The sequence below is a fragment of the Andrena cerasifolii genome, chromosome 7, assembly GCF_050908995.1.
Source record: "Andrena cerasifolii isolate SP2316 chromosome 7, iyAndCera1_principal, whole genome shotgun sequence".
In the NCBI taxonomy this organism is placed as follows: domain Eukaryota; kingdom Metazoa; phylum Arthropoda; class Insecta; order Hymenoptera; family Andrenidae; genus Andrena; species Andrena cerasifolii.
Window position 1 is genome coordinate 15014828 of NC_135124.1, and position 15893 is coordinate 15030720.

The 15893-nt window shown below is 48.6% G+C and overlaps 1 protein-coding gene across 1 annotated transcript in view; it reads right to left on the minus strand.

Annotated features, from left to right (window-relative positions):
* Window positions 1-212: 212 nt before the first annotated feature.
* Window positions 213-15893, minus strand: part of Pgant2 (polypeptide N-acetylgalactosaminyltransferase 2) — a 160198-nt gene continuing 144517 nt past the window's right edge. The window contains exons 4-10 of the mRNA XM_076816572.1: window positions 6350-6448; window positions 4323-4390; window positions 3925-4176; window positions 3582-3797; window positions 3277-3496; window positions 2799-3009; window positions 213-2426 (exon numbers count right to left, since the gene is read on the minus strand). Of these exons, the coding sequence (XP_076672687.1) occupies window positions 2157-2426; window positions 2799-3009; window positions 3277-3496; window positions 3582-3797; window positions 3925-4176; window positions 4323-4390; window positions 6350-6448 (1336 nt within the window). The 3' untranslated portion in view covers window positions 213-2156. The remainder of the gene's footprint in view (window positions 2427-2798; window positions 3010-3276; window positions 3497-3581; window positions 3798-3924; window positions 4177-4322; window positions 4391-6349; window positions 6449-15893) is intronic.

Sequence of the window (15893 nt, forward strand, 5' to 3'; positions counted from 1 at the left end):
TAATTCTTGTGTTATGTGTACATGTATATGTATAAGTATGCAGTTTGCTCTGCGAAATTGACGGCAGTGGATCATTGTCGTCGGGGAAGTTGAAGTGTACAAAAGATCGTCGTTCTCGGTTGCCTATTACCGCGTTAGTCGCGCCGTTTCCTGCGTTCGATCGACTCGACGCGTTGCGGACGCGCCTTAATTGTGCACAACCGTAGATCCACTTAATCATAATCTCACCGAAAAAGGAGGGAAAGGTCCCGTTTAATAAGACGCGAGGTTTATCAGCAGGGTATAAGAGAAGAAGATATACCGAAGCGGAACGCGTCCGCCATCGCGCCAACCAGTGGTGCCAGAATCGTGGAACGTGGAACGAACGGTACCGCGGTACACGTTTTGATAGCACATTTTGGGAATGCATGTTTCTTTCACTTTCCAGTGCATTTCTGTCGGTGGAATTATTGCTTTTCAACGAAAAATGATAAGCTTATAGTAATAGTTATATTTGATCATGTACAATTATAATTACAATTATGATTTCAATTATGCGTTTATCTCTGTTTATGTATACGTAGAACGGTGGAAGACTAACATCGTACGCCGGCCAGCTGCATCGCATTTCGGTAACGCGAACTGCATCGTTAGCAAAAGAAATGCTTTGCAAAATAATAATTTTCAAGTTTTTATTCTACTGAGAAGCTACAAAGTGAAATTAGAGAATAATTAAAATAAAAAAAAGTAAAACAGCCGCACTGAGATTTGAACGCCCGATCTTCTGATTGCGAATCGCACAGTTGGGTTCCGGCAATGTGAGTTGTCGGCGAAGAGAGCGGAAGAGGCAACGCGCACGGGCAGGAGTAGGGATATACCTGTGTGTGCAGTGCGATGGGAGCAAAGTGGGGTTGAGCGTTTGTTCAACGTTCCACGATTCTGGCAACACTGGCGCCAACGCGTCGAGCCCTCGAGCGGAGCGCACCCACAATTCCCAGCTACTCGCACAACCAAGTCAGTATACAATTCGTTTATACAAAAATAAATCTCTTTGTCGAGAGTCGCAGCGCGCCGCTTTCGATCGAGCAAGTCGTTCGATCCGAGGGCGATCGAATTCTCCGACGCTGCACGCTACGTGTACGCGTTAACAATAAGGGTCTGCTAAAAACAAGAGTCGCCTACGGCGTCAAACCGGGAACGGCTTCTCCCAGCACCTCGCGCGAGGCCGTGAGAAAATAGGGGGATCGATAAGAAGCATTTTCCCGGACAAACGAGTCCGATATTTCGCCCGCTGTCGATTAGCCGAGATCCTCGAGAGGGATTTCGTTTCAACTGCTCGCGAAGTGGTTCTATGATTGAACGTTTCGATGATTAACGAATGATAATGGTGACAAAGTTCACTTAATATTATGGACCCCAAAGTATTTCGATTTGGTGCCTCCTTCGTTCTCATCCTGTGACATAAAAGTAACTGGATTGGGATTGGGCAGGAGAATCCTTTGAGATCATCGAAATTAACGTAAATGCGTTGCAGAAGGTACACTCGAGCACCTTTTAAGTAGCCCTTCCGAAATTTACAATCGATTTGCCTGAATCAATTCCGTCTGCAATGGGGGTAGTTCTTCGATTCTCTTCAGCCCCGTTTCTTGAACCTCCCCTCTTCCAAAACGTCAAATAAAAAGCGTAGCAACCTGTCCGTCCGTTATAAAATTCGCACGCCTTGAACGATAAAAGATACCAATCTGGAAAACCCGTAGAAGTTCGCCTCTGCTTCCAACGTTTCTGACTGTAGTTAGTTGGAACACCGTTTCCCGGTAGTCCTGCTTGAGAAGTGGCTTTTTAAACCGGCGGTTCAATTCCAAGCGTTGCTTAGTCTCGCCAGCGCATCTCACCCCCGATCCTTCATGATCGTAGTTACTCGAATCTGTTGAAAAACAGTCACCCTGAATGCGTTCACGTTTGATCGAGAAGGTCCGTTCGCCGCGACGCAAACGTGAAATCGCGTGTCTGCCTCATCGACCGGCTCGTCGATCGAGGAGGTTGGCTCTCGGGTCGACGAGATCGGTCGCCCGAATCAGATCGATCCTGCTCCTCCTGATGAGATATCGCACCCCTTGAGTCCTCCGCGAGTGACGACGACACCGCGATCTTCACGAGCCGGTGATCCTCGTCGCGAGCTAGTGATTGTGATTGTAGAGGTGCCACCTCTGCGTCTCGGCCTTCGAGTCGCATTTCTCAGCGGTGATGCCCCTCTGCGCGTGCAGTCTCGAGTCCACGCACACTGGGATCCTCGAATGCCGAATTAATCCCCCTTCGAGGTGCCTCCACTTCTGGTTCTCGCTTCCGTCGCAGATCTGCATCAGCAGCGTCGTGCCCTTCGCGTACATCGGCAGAGTTAGGCAGAGATCGTGGTGCTTTATCAGGCCGTCCTTCGTCAGGCCCCATTCCTAGAAAAGGTTTGAACTTTAAAGGCGCGTTCGAAAGCGATCGCGAAGCATTCTGGCGCCCCTCAAAGATTTCAACAGTCCATCCCCGCGAGCCAATCAGAATTTCCACTCGCACATGGAACCTTTTATGGAAGGGAAGATCGTTCCCCACTTATCCCTTAATTCTCTGCCCGCGTGTGAAATCCTTGGCGCGATAATTGAAACGCAGAATTGAATACACGGATTAATGCCGGCGGACCGGAAGGAAGAGTTATTTCGGTAAAACAACCAACCGAGCAGGACTTATCCGACACGGTCGGGTTTACTTAGAGCACACAGACACAGGGCCACATACGTACAGGGGCTGCTTGAATAATGAACCAGCGTACTTACTTGGTTACCGCCGGTGTCGTGACACGGATAAAGTCCGACGTTCCCGTCTAGTAGATGGCCCATGCTATCCAAGCACGCGGTTCCCTGCTTCAGGGATCCACCGGGCCCGCCCTCGCTCGTCGGTATAACTAATTCGGGATACACGTTTTTCAGATACCAGCTGAAGGGCTTGCAGTGCAATTTCCGCTTCAGCTCCATCCTGTCCTGAATACTAAAGCGAAACGACGGTCGTTTTATTAATACGGCTCACGTGCGCTGACGCGTTTTAATGAAATCGACTATCGGTATTTCGCCCCGTTCTCGACACCGTAAATCGACCTCCCTCGCGAAATAAGACGGTCCAGAGGACTCTGCGTAGCTCGCGACGAACGCTTCTACGCGGGGAACGAGGGTCTCCTCGTTCCTCCGTGGAGCCGCGATCGATTTTAGTCGATTCGGTGCTGCGTTTCGGGAGCACGATCGTTTCAAGTGTACTCACTTCCCATAGGGGATGTTACGGGCCAGAGGTACAGCGTTGTAATAGAATTGTTTGTAATCGTCCATCCACACCTCGGCCGCTCGCCTGGTGTTCCGGGCGAAAACGTTTCCACTGCCACCGGGGAACGAGTAGGGGTGGCGCTTTCGGAACACGTGGCCCACCCGAGAGCAGGGGATGATCTCCAAGTTGCCGCCGCATTGCCACACGCGGAACGAGATCTCTGTAAATCGTGTCACGCTCGTTCGAACTCTTCGAATCCGAGACACTGTAATTGTCAGTCTTGTGCGAAGAAATGGAATGCTCACCGAGGTTCTCCCCGCCCCAGACGTCCATCTGGGTGTCGTATTTCCCGAGCTTCTCGAAGTACGCTTTGTTGATGACGAACAAACCGCCAGCGATCATCGGGGTTCTGATCGCTTGCGTGGGATCCTTCTGACGTGCTTGCCTTTCCGCTTGGCTCAGATATTCCCATTTGAACACCAGGCTCCAGTCGAAGCCACCCCTGAGGTCCGCAGATGCTCCTGAATACACAGTTGCGTCAGAAACTTATTCAAGTAACTCTGATATGCTGTATCATTTTATTTATGCTGAAAAGTTGAAGTGGTAGGAATCGATAGGGAACGAAGTACTTTTTAGTAAGAACGGTACCGATATATTGAAAGGTGTCCATGCTTATCACGTCGATCACGGGGCACACAACCCTCGTAGGGTCCTCGGCCACCCTTTCCAAAAGTGGCTCCAGCCAGTCGGCGTTGCACTCGCAATGGGAATCCAGGAACGTCAGTACGCTCGCGGTGGCTGCGTCCGCGCCTCGCACCCTCGATCTCATCAAACCCTCCCTTTTCTCGTTGCGTATCACGCGAACCTTGTGTATCCTCGACAGCTCTTCACCGTCCTCGGCTGGAAGAACAATAGAATATGCAAATTGTGGAGACAAAGCTGAACGTCCGTCGCCGTGGCTTGCGTAACTTTGTATATTTGGAATTGAGATTTATATGTACGAGATAATGTTGTACGCGAAAAGAAATAGGAAGATCGAAGCTTACGGTGATCACTGAAGTCATCCACCAGGATGATTTCCTTGATCAGGTGCTCGGGGCTTCTGTTCAGCACGCTGTAAGCAAAAATAGTCCGCGTGTTGAGGTGTCCTTTTAAAATGGCAACGGTGCCTTAAGGGATTATGTCTACCTGCAAGGTCTGAAAACACAAGTATTTTCGGGATTTTTTTTTTTAAACTTGAAGACTCTTTTAAATAAACGGTTGTATATTTGAGAATATATATTTTATAGTCCTTGTAGTTTTTTACAATGCGATATCTAAATAAATATTGGAATTATTGGCGATCCCTCGGCAGCGTTTTTTTTATTTAAGCACTTTACGGTGAGCACTGTAGCTTTGATCTGGTTCATCAGAAATAAAAAATTCGACCATATTTAGTTAGTATATTAGGTTATGTAGTTCTGAATCGTGGCTTTTTCATTTCCGTTGTGTAGTTTTTATTTTACAGATGAAAAATGATGAAAAATGAGAGCGACTCTGTGACGAAAACGCCATTTTGTAGCAAAATAATTTTTCGGGATAATGAACGATTAAGGACTAGATAATCTAATATACTAACTAAATTTCCGCGAATTTTTATTTTTCGATGAACCAGAGCAAAATTAGAGTGGTTGCCGCAAACTACTGAAAAAACGATCGCTGCTGGGAGGTCGCTGATATTTCTTTTATTTATTTATATTTTCCATCGCAGAAATTACTACAAGTAGTTTAACGCGTACACTTTCGAATGCATAAAGGTTTGATTAAAAAAGCCTGCAAGTTTTTCCCCCAAAAATTCCCGAATATACATGTTTTTTTCAAACCTCACAGGTGGACATAATCCCTTAAATTCGTTTTCCGTCGGCAGGAAAAATTCGATCCCCGAAGTAGTGAACGTAGCTCTTAATCTCGTTTAGGTCGCACGACGCTGTACCGCCACGGAAAATCGTATGAATTAAGAGACGGCCGTTCGCGGGGGAAATCTCTGATGTGTGTTGTTGCGTCGTGAAAAATGGGAGAGCATATCGAACGAGTTTACGTGTGTCTTAAACCGCGAAGCTATCGAAGCGTTGCTGAGATCGGCGTGAAAGTTATAAATGTGTTTTTTAATCTTATATCTCGCTGATGAGGTATTAACCGTGTAAAGTTATGCTAATGCGTTACACGACGTTGCGTGCCTTTTAACACTTTGCCCGTCGAGTGGGATTTGATAAATGTGACCCCCCGGGCTATGCGAAAGTCTTGAATAAATTGATAATAATGTTGGAGACCGTCGTTCAGTGGTTTTGAGATTTATCTTGACAGCTCATGCATGTAGATATGCAGTATTCTCAAGAAGATATTCTAATTGCCGCTATTACAGAAATCTCGAAAGTGAACGCTTAATAATTGCAGCCGAGTACGTACAGTTACACCCTTGGAGTTTCGTGTCGATATTAAAACCCAGCTCGGTATAGTAACGCGTTCGGAGGGTTGCAAACATTCCGCCGTAATTTACGACCAGGGGGATCAGATTTTTTCCACGGGAATATCATTATCTCAGGCGCGGGTATCGTCGACGCTTTTCTAAACCCTTTACCGTCCACGCAACCCTTCATATTTCACGCGTGATTTATCACCATCTACCACCCCCGCGAGCATAATGCGCGGGGGCGAGTAATGGACGCGGAAAAGCGGAACGATGGAACGACGATTAGAAAATTCCATCGGTCGTCGCCTCCTCCTTTCTAACCCCCATCGAGAATTTTCTCGCGTTTCCGCTGCGTCGTCGGAGCTGCTGCATCTGCCAGTTCGAAGCAACCCCTCGTTGCACGTACGCGCGGGAATTTACCCTCCCTCTGCCGAGGAAATATTAATCTCGTTCCGATTAATCCGACGTTTCTCCATTTGCACCGCGAAAGTTGCGCGATCTTCCCCAGGCGTTACTTTGTATTCATTGCCGTAACTTCGCGGTAATGTTGCGTGGTGGAAGTTGTTGAAATAGCAACGCTGCTATTGCCTAGAAATTTATTGGCAAATATATGCAAATGAGTACCTAACGACGGTTCTGAGCAGCGTCGATCGAGCCTCGTTGTGGAATGTGATTATAACCGACGTTGGAGGGAGGTCTCTTCTCCACTGCTTCATTCGACACCTGAAACAGAAACAGTCGCAATTCGAAATCTCTTGCTCCGGAATCCTGAGTAAATTTTAAGGTCATTATATTCTTCTACCAACCGATTCTCCTTAAACGATTAGCAGGGTTATCGGATCCCCTGAATAAAACGGACAATGGCGAAGTTAAAGTGCCTCGGAGTTAAGAATCAATGGATGGATATCCGGGTTGATAAAGGGCCGAAGAAAAAGGGTCTCTTTCAGGAGGAAAAGGGTGGAAGATCCGATAGGTTAATTAGGTAAGGGGAACTTGGACTCGGGATTCGCGTAATGAGCTTCCCACTGAAACATTAGGCGACACGTAATTGGGTCATCAACTCGCCTATAGGATCGATAGGCGCCTCATCGGGTTTCTTCCTGGCGTTATCTATCGTAACGTCCGTTAATTTGCTTATCGTTTCATCCCGAGAGGACTGCCAGGGCCCAGCGGTACGCAACACCTGTCGCTTCGTTAATGATTAAATATCGCTCCCTCGATTATTGGGGCTGGGAATCAACGTAAGGGAGACCGGGGCTGCTAGGCCAGTTTTTCAATGTTTGATTTTTAATAAATTATAACCGGTTAGTATATTTGATAGGGCACACATTTGGCTATCTGGTTAAATTATTAACGTTGACTCAATGTGACAGCAATTAAAGTATTTTAATGGTTTTCTAATACCTTCCAAGCTCGTCAACCAGCCCCATGATCTAGGTTGGTAGACTTAAAGTATGGGGTGGGTACAATCAGTTAAAGAAATGCGATTAGCAACTTATCGCAGTGGTAATACAATAACACAATGTCACAAGAGCTGTTTCATTATAAAATATTAATTATTTCTCGCTCAAATTTTAATAATAAACTGATTTTTTTTTCAACTTAAACATAAATTATAATGTATTCATAACATAGTGAAATTTAAAACAAAAGTATAAATCGCTTTCTGAATAACAAAATAACAGTCTAAACCTTATTAACGTTATTACTCAATCAACTCCGATCGATCATTTTGGCTTCAATAATCTATACAACCTTCAATTATTTATGTATAAACAAAAATACTATGTCAATAGGTCGTCTACTAAACAAACTTAAAAATAGTCCCTTAAAATTTATTCTATCGTAACTATATAGAGCGTGAAAACATAAAATCTTGAAGAAAAGATATTTCCTTACGTAGTCAATTTTGCGACAAACACTAATAATTTTTAAAGAACGTGCGATCGCGAGGCCGGACACAAGTGCGTGGCACAGTAGAAGCGACTTCTTTCTACAGTAAATCGTTCGGCAGTGGAGCACATGTCGGTGCAAAGTTATTAACAATTAGTCAACCTACCCCTTGGGACAACCAGCCCCGGTCTCCCCCACCCTTTGAATATCACCGGTGCACAGCATCGTCGGAAATCCCATCGAGCTTCTATTTTACGTACCTCACGTCCGTGGAACGTTGGCGGGGTAAAAAAGCAGGGCAAAGGTGGGCAGGTCGAGCCGGGGCGCGAAACCGGCGGCGGAAACCAAACAGGAGGAGGGCAAGAAAAAGGAGGACGATCATTTTGGCGCGGCAGGCCGACACGAAGGGTACATAAATGCGACTAGACGGCCAGAACGATCCCCAATATGTCAGTCCCACTTTCCCCGAGATAAACTCGCGGAACGTGTACGGAATGCATCCGCGTTGCGCTTTCGCGCGGTCCACTCTCTCTCTGCCTCCTCGCTGACACACCCCCTGCCCCCCGTCGAGATTGTAAAACTTCACTGACGAGATTATCGATCGCGGGAATTATTACCGCCCGAGAGAGCACCGACACGGAAAATTTGCCACTCACAGTCCGTCGCGTACAACTACACGCCTCCACCCCTCGGTTCCTCGCGATATTAGTACATAGTTTGAACCTGCAGCTGTACTTTCGCCCGCGACACGCCACCACTTTACACCGACCAGTATTACGTCGAGGCGACGTTAAACTGATAATGTACAAAGGGGAGGGTACGAGGGGAATCACTTTAAAGTGCAATAAAACGGCGGTCGCTTGCGCGAGGAGGACGGGGAAAGGTGTTTACCACATTGCGGGTCGAAAGTCTTCGGGAGGGTTCATATATTTCCGATTCGATAAGGGAATGGCTGGTGCACGCGAAACCGACCCCGCTGTCTTTGTTTTATCGAAGCTGAGAGGGCGGATTGGAGAAATGGTTGCGCGGAGGCTATAATTTGGGGATTAATGTAGTCGGGACCGGGCACATATTTGTCGGCGACGAAATTGCAAACGAGACTTAAAGCGAGCCAGACGGGGCGAATCATCCGGACCGTTTAATTCGAAACTTCAATTTCGGCTTTGGCCCCGGCGTTAAAGTGGATAACGCGGTCCGATTGGAATTCTCGGACACGTGCACGTGCCCGTTTACACGCGACAATGCGTGCCCGGCGAAATCGTGCGCGCCCGTGACACGCGGAACGGGGGAATCGCGGTTGTCCCCCTGCGCCGGTGGAAATCGGTATGCAAATCCGGGGACTTTTATACGAACGTAACGATCGGAAGCATTTACGCCAGTGTACAGCGCGAGGCGTTCAAGACTGCGGCCTGTTTCTTTTGCAAAATTGCGTACCGCGGGGGAGAGGTTCTGTCTGTTAGTTAAAAATAGAGAAGGATCTTTTTCATAGAGTACTTTGCACATAGAATATGTGATTAATTGGGGGGTTGAGTCTAGCCTCTAGATGCGAGTGAGCAACGAAGTGCAGTAAAAGTGTGCGAATTCTTATCGTTGTTTGCTGACCGCTTTGTTTTGTTTCTTCTGTTTGATATGGTCTTGTTCTTTTTTGTATTTCTATTATTTTAGGTACTGCACTTATCTGTGTATACTTTTTTGTATCCTAAAGGGTTTTCCCGTAGATAATAATAATAATAAAAACAATCCTGTGTGGCTAGAATATGTAGAAGTTGGATCGAACAAACGACGCGACATACGCGCGTTTAATTGTCAGACGTCGGTGGAGAATTGCACTGTGTTTTGCTAAAGGAAATGAAAAAACGATTGCACACCCCGGAGCCGGAATAAAGGAAAATAAAGTAAATTGGGACGGGTAGGAACGGGCGTATAAATTCACGTGCGCCCGGGAGGATCGCATGCAGGGAAATACGGGCGAGCAACACGCGCGCAAGATGGAACGGTCGTGCTCCATATGGGAGCTGAAATCTGAACGAGTCTGGGATTAATCCGGCGCGGAATCTGCGTCCGATCTCACATCGAAATGCACTCGCGAATTCGGCCAAGTGGTTACCACGGACTATGACGCGGAAAATCAATTCGGAGCAACGCAAGTCCGCCCATCCCGCCTCTCTAACGATTCCTCCCGTAACTATTCGACAATCCTTAGGAGATCCATGCACCTGTCTGAACTATTACACAAACGTTACACGTAGATCCTCTCCATCCATTATCCCTCTCCCTGGGAAAAGGAGGATCCGTCGGGAATCTCTCGATCAATCATGGCATTATGATTCCTCGTTTGAAGAGCACCGCGTACAGCTAGGCTCTAGCACCGAGAACTCTTTCGTGCTCTACTCCTACAAGAAAGTGCACAAGCTGTATTTCCTAAAAAGTGCCACTTCTGGTTGCACTCGGAAATACAGACGAATTGCTAATGAACAGCTGAATCCGTTTGCTACAGCGTTTCATCCATCCCCGCGGTTTCATCCCTGCAGCTTTCATTCATTTCGCCGCCCGTTCGGTGGCGCGGCATCCTCGATCTACTTCGACCGTGTCTAACCCACGCAACATAGGTATAGACGCGGAGTCTCGCGCCGCGTAATAAAGATCCATCTGTTGCCGTCGCCTCTCGTTCTTTTCATCCCTCCGTATCTCATTCGCATTCTTGCCCGTCTATCCTAGTCGCGCCGGCTTTGTTGTCATTTCTCACCCGAGCCCCTCCGTCCACCGCCGCGGTCCTCATCCTCCCCGGCAGCTGTCCACTCCAATAACCACTCGTGTTTCCTCGCGGCCGGATCCTTCGTCTCGCGGTAGAAGAGCGCTTGAATAATGATTCCGGGGCGAGCTAATGGACAGCTTTAGGGATGACTCGCATAGTTTCGCCGGCCAATTCGGTGAACCGAGTGAGCTCGATGCCTCACCGCGGGTTCATTACCCGAACCACCCCCGTCTGGCCGGCTGTGCGCCCTCTTGTTTTAACCCCTTCGTTAATTAGTCATCTGCTCGGGCACAATGCTCTCGTCGGCGCTCGCTTGTTTTATGCAACGGTACTGGTGCCCTCGAAAATTGCATTAGTCCTACGGATCAGCGCGAGTCGTACGGTCACCCTTCCCAGCTTCTCCGCGCGCGCGCGCGCGTACGGGGATGTTTTATTGTCATGCTTGGGATAATGAGTCGGTTATTGTTTCCGAAGCGCCGCGTTATTCGGGGCCCGACGAACGCGATTCCTTCCCCCTGCACCAGTCGCGATGCATACGGGTGGGCGAAAATCGATCGAGTTTCACCGTAAGATAGACTCTGCACGGTGCACGAGCGCAAGCCGAGGCAGGGTACTACCTACTCGGCTATCCAGATCGTCGGTACAGATTCCTTTGGCTCGAGCTTAACTCATTAAGCTATCGTCCTGGAAGAATCACTCCTCCACCTCCTAAAGCGTATCTCGCGCAGCGGACGGTAATACCGTCCCCCCAAAGCATCGGGTAACCGCAAATGGATGGGAGATGAATGTGTTGACCGCTTTGCGGAGGACGCGATAAAGTAACGGGCACGAGATACCGGAGTCCGTTCCATTCAGGCTGGGATTTACTTGCAAAGAAGCGTCGTTTGCCGCGTGTTTCGTGGCTGTCGCTGGCGGGTGCGTCGAGGTTCTCGCTGGGAGTCGCTCTCAGAGCCTGATCAAGGGGCTGCCATTGAGTTACGCGGTGTCCAGCCAGTGGACTTCCACGCGAATCGTCGGTCGCTCGCCAATGAAATAATTACGGGGCTGACCGATGTAAATTGAAATAGTCACGCCGACGTCGTTTGCGCTCGGCCCGCGGGCGCAAAGGGAGAAATTAATTAAAGCACGCGGATCGCCGATACATCCGGCTTGCCACCGTTGGTACGGTAGTCGGGTCCGGATTGCCGGAGCGATCGATTCGCAGGAATTAGTGGCCCCAGGATCCAAGACCGCAGAAAACCTCGATACTGAATTTTTGATGGGGTGGCTTGAGTGGATTGGTTCTCGGCGAACTGGCAGGTTTGACCAATTCCTGCTGATTTTCTGGCAACGAAGTCTGTGCGCTATTTTAATTGCCCGGCGAGGCGTTAATGTTAGAACCTTGGGGCTTCAGCACGACGATAGATCTGCTCCCTTAACTTGTTGAGGAATGGAAATATGGATACATAGATTCGTGGATGGTGGAAGATTCTGACGTCTGAATTAAATCCTTTATGACACTCTTTCGAGCAAACTAACGTCTCTGATTAATGTTTTCTAAAGCTTTGCTTACCAAGGAACGAGTAGAAATTGCAAGTGAGTTGTGATCTAAGCTAGAACTCAGAATGCTTTGCCACGATTAAGCGCGAAAGTGTTTAATTCCTAAGTCAGCCTTTAAGAGTCTCGAAAGTTTCTGCTATTCGGATTGACTCAGTTCTTCATTCTCTTTATACCGCCGTAAAATCTTCAACTAACGACAACGCCGGCATTCGCGTATTTCACCCCGGCCGTTGGAGAATATCCGGGAATATCCATACACATAAACATGCGTCTTCGTTCGACGCGCGGTTTTATGGTGTCTCTAAATTTTCGCCGATAAAATCCTGGAAATTTACCGCCTTGCCCGGGCTAAAGCACCTGCCACACTTTTATTTCGCGAAAAAGTGTCACTCCCCCTTCTCTCCCTCTGCGCCAATACAGAGAAAGTGGCCCAACGAAATCGATGAAAAGCATCGAGAAACACACATTCGCACGCGGGATATTAAAATTCTTCGGTGCTCTCGCGACAGTTCGTTTCTCGCGTAATTAAAAAGTGCTCGCTCGCGAAAGATCCGTGTGGAAAGGGAGACGATTCCTGGACGAGACATTGTCGCATTTTATACAGTTTCACTTTATTGAAAGCTGCAACGCGAGTCCGTGAGCGCGCGCACGGACGACCGAAATAACGAAAGCGGAGGAATCGGAAGGACCCGCGATTTCGATCGTAAATCTGTATAAATTGTGCGTTTATCAGCTTTCTCCTGCATCGGTCTGCGGAATTCCGTGTAAAAAAAATCATCGTGATTTTGAGTAACGCGCCGCGTTGACGGCATATCGTTGGCGGGACAGGAGCCTAATCCGCAGATGGAGAATGATTTTTAGTGGGGCACGGTAGCGCTGATTCGACAAGGAACAATCAAAGGGACAGGGACGCTGTCGATTGCGGTATCGACCTGTTTCGGTATTGTTGTCAATGACGACCTCATCCAACGCGGGCGTTATCAAGAAGACATCTCGATTCCAATATCCCCGGAAATTCGCCCTCGATTCCACCGCGAGTTCGGCCTGGATTCGCCGCTCGTTGTAACGGCACCGTGATGCTCGTCGCGCATAAGTACTGTCCAGACGTATTCCTTTCTCTTCCGAGTAGTGTGGGACTCAAGTATGTAGAGACAATACTGGTCGCAGTCTCGTTCATCTTACCGTTCGTACATTTAAACACGTCGCACGAATTAACGACTTCAGAAGCCATTCCAGCGACGTAGCTGAGAAACATCGTAACGAGTTTGCTACTGATAAGTGGAAATCGGAGTTACATTGTCGTTTCTCTGCTTACTGGGCCAGCGAATCACCTGAGTAACCTGCGTTTTTCATAATTAGCGAAACAAAGCCGATTGCCCGAGCCAGGACTCGATGGGCCGTGCAACGCGCCTCTCTGTGCGATTAATTAAATATTCGATTATCGTTCGCGACCGTGTTTATTCGCTGACGACGCGACACGTGTGTGGAAACGATCGGCCGGGTTAAATCCAAATGGATCTGATCGGTTCGCGTCAATTATAATAATAATAATAATTATTATTACGGGACTGTTCGCAGCGCTGTGCGCCATTAATCGAGACGACCGATTACCTGGTGATATCGCGAGAGACATCGCGAGTATCGTTAACGAAAGTTCCTATAAATCCAATAGGATACGATAACCTTTGAATCGGCTTCTACCTCCAGACTTCAGCGCTCCTCGGCCTCGGGAATACAGCGCGGAGTAGCATTATTTCGTGTCCTTGGAGAGAAGTATTGCTCTCGAAGAGGCTTCTATTCTTTAGTTGCGACAGGGTAGACGATACCCCGCAATATCGAGCTTTCCACCGTCTCGATCGCGAGATAATGCTCCATTGAAAATGGAACCGGTGAAAGGTAGAAGAAGCGAACGAGAAATGGCCATCACGTTGCTCGTTTGCGGCGAGAGTGCACCGTTGCCTCGGAATGCGTGACTTCTGGGGAAAAAGGACAGACGCGCGGTGGAAAAGGGGATAAATACGAGAGGGTTGAAATTTGTCGGGGAGAAGTTGCGATATTCTGGCGACGTGTCGCGATATAATGGCGACAGGGCGATGAAGAAACTACGGCGAAACGTCGAAGGGCCTGATTTCGTCGCTTCGCGAATCGAACAATTCTGGGACTGTACTTGTACCAGAAACGAGATGACGAAGTTTATTTGGCGGACACAGGGGTTTGAACTTCGTGCTATCGTAATATCGTCCACTTGTTTGCTGGATTACCTACTTTCTAGCTCCGCGCTCCCTTAATTTCCCCTCCGTATTCGTCGACGAGGTTGTCGTGAAATTCTGCTGTTCTCTCTTAGCGGATAAACGAAGTCTCCACTGTCCAATTTAGGAATTAAAAAATGACCAACCGTCCCCTTGCGACGGAAATTTCACAAATTTCTCCGTAATATTCGCGACACGGGGCGGAATTTACGCTCGCTGGTCGCGGAAAACAAATCCACTGAGCTTCCGCGGTAGCGAGATTGGTCTGTGACTGGAATCCTCGATGTAGCGAAAATGAAAATTGAAATTGAAGTGGACGTCCGCAAAACGAACGATAATCCACTTCGTACCTTCCCATTGCAAGCCCTTTGAGCCCAAACTGCTATCGGATTCTCGCCTTCCATTCAACGCTTTCGTTACAGTGAAATAAAAGCTGCAAATGTTATTCGTTAGGATATCTCACCCTTTTGAATTCACAAGAGCGCCGCGCGAGATTGGGAGCATCAATTTGGCTCAGTTTTTGCACGTAGTTAGCGCATATCACGCGCGATAACGAGTGGAACGTACACGAGGCGCTATTCGAGCTTGCGCGTGTGAATCGCGTTCGAAGCTTTGACCCCTGTCGAAAAAGAGAATCTCCCATGCATCCGCCGGTGGCGCGATCCGAGTCTACGTTCGCAGCTTCATAGACGGGGTGGAATTTACGTGGTGACGCGCTTCGCCTCGCCCTCGAAAGCTCGCTTCCCCTGATCCGGAACTCGAAACGCCGGGCGGTGAATCAGACAAAGCCGACGAGGGTGTCGTCTGAAACTTTTCGCCGCGACCTTTTCCGCGAAACTCATCCACGCGTCCACTCCGGTTTCATAAAATGCAATCTCGCGGTCGGCAGCGCGCCAGAATGCCTTTTCCCGCGTTTCAACCGGGGCCAAGCAACGCGTACAGAGTTTTACAGATTTTTACCCTCGCCCCTCTCGTCTTCCAGCCGACGGACACCGCGCGCTAATACGTTGAAGCGTGCCGCGTTAAAACCACGCTCGCCGCCGGGGCGAAATTATTTTTAACTCGGCGGCCAGAGACACGAATTTCCCGTTACGCGAATCACGAAGAACCAGGCGCGTTCCGTAAGGTCCGCTTCATATTTCCTTCGCACGTAACGGCGGAGTTGATTTACCTGTGCGCAGGATACGGGCACAGAACTTGTTCCAGGAATATCCAAATATAGGAGCGCACGGATTGCCTCTGATCGCTTTCGAAGGGAGCCACAAATTTCTTCTCCATGCATGGGACAAGCAAGGGGAGGAAGGACGAGGGAAGCGAGAAGTGTAGCACGAAACGAAGTACGAACCGAGGGGTGGAGTGGGAAACAGACAGAAGTGCGCGGTTGTCGGACGTCGTTCTGCATTTGTTCTGCCGAAACGAACTGGGAATTTCTCTTGTTCCGACCGTCTCGGAAACAGCCACTTAAGCTAACGCGGGGCTCAACCGGACGATCCGCGGAGGATCAACGCGATCCAATTTTCCGAACAGAACCGAGTGCCGTTTCCGTCTTGCTGCATTATACCATGGAAGCTGAGGTCGTCATCGCGATACGACGATATCGGTGGTACGTTTCGAGAATCTTTGCTTCGGCAGGCTCAACTTCGGTTACTCGATTACGCGACGAACTTCCCTCGGCCGGGAAGCTCGTCACTGTAAGGACAAGCCACTTTGCGTCGGTGCACGAAGGATTGCT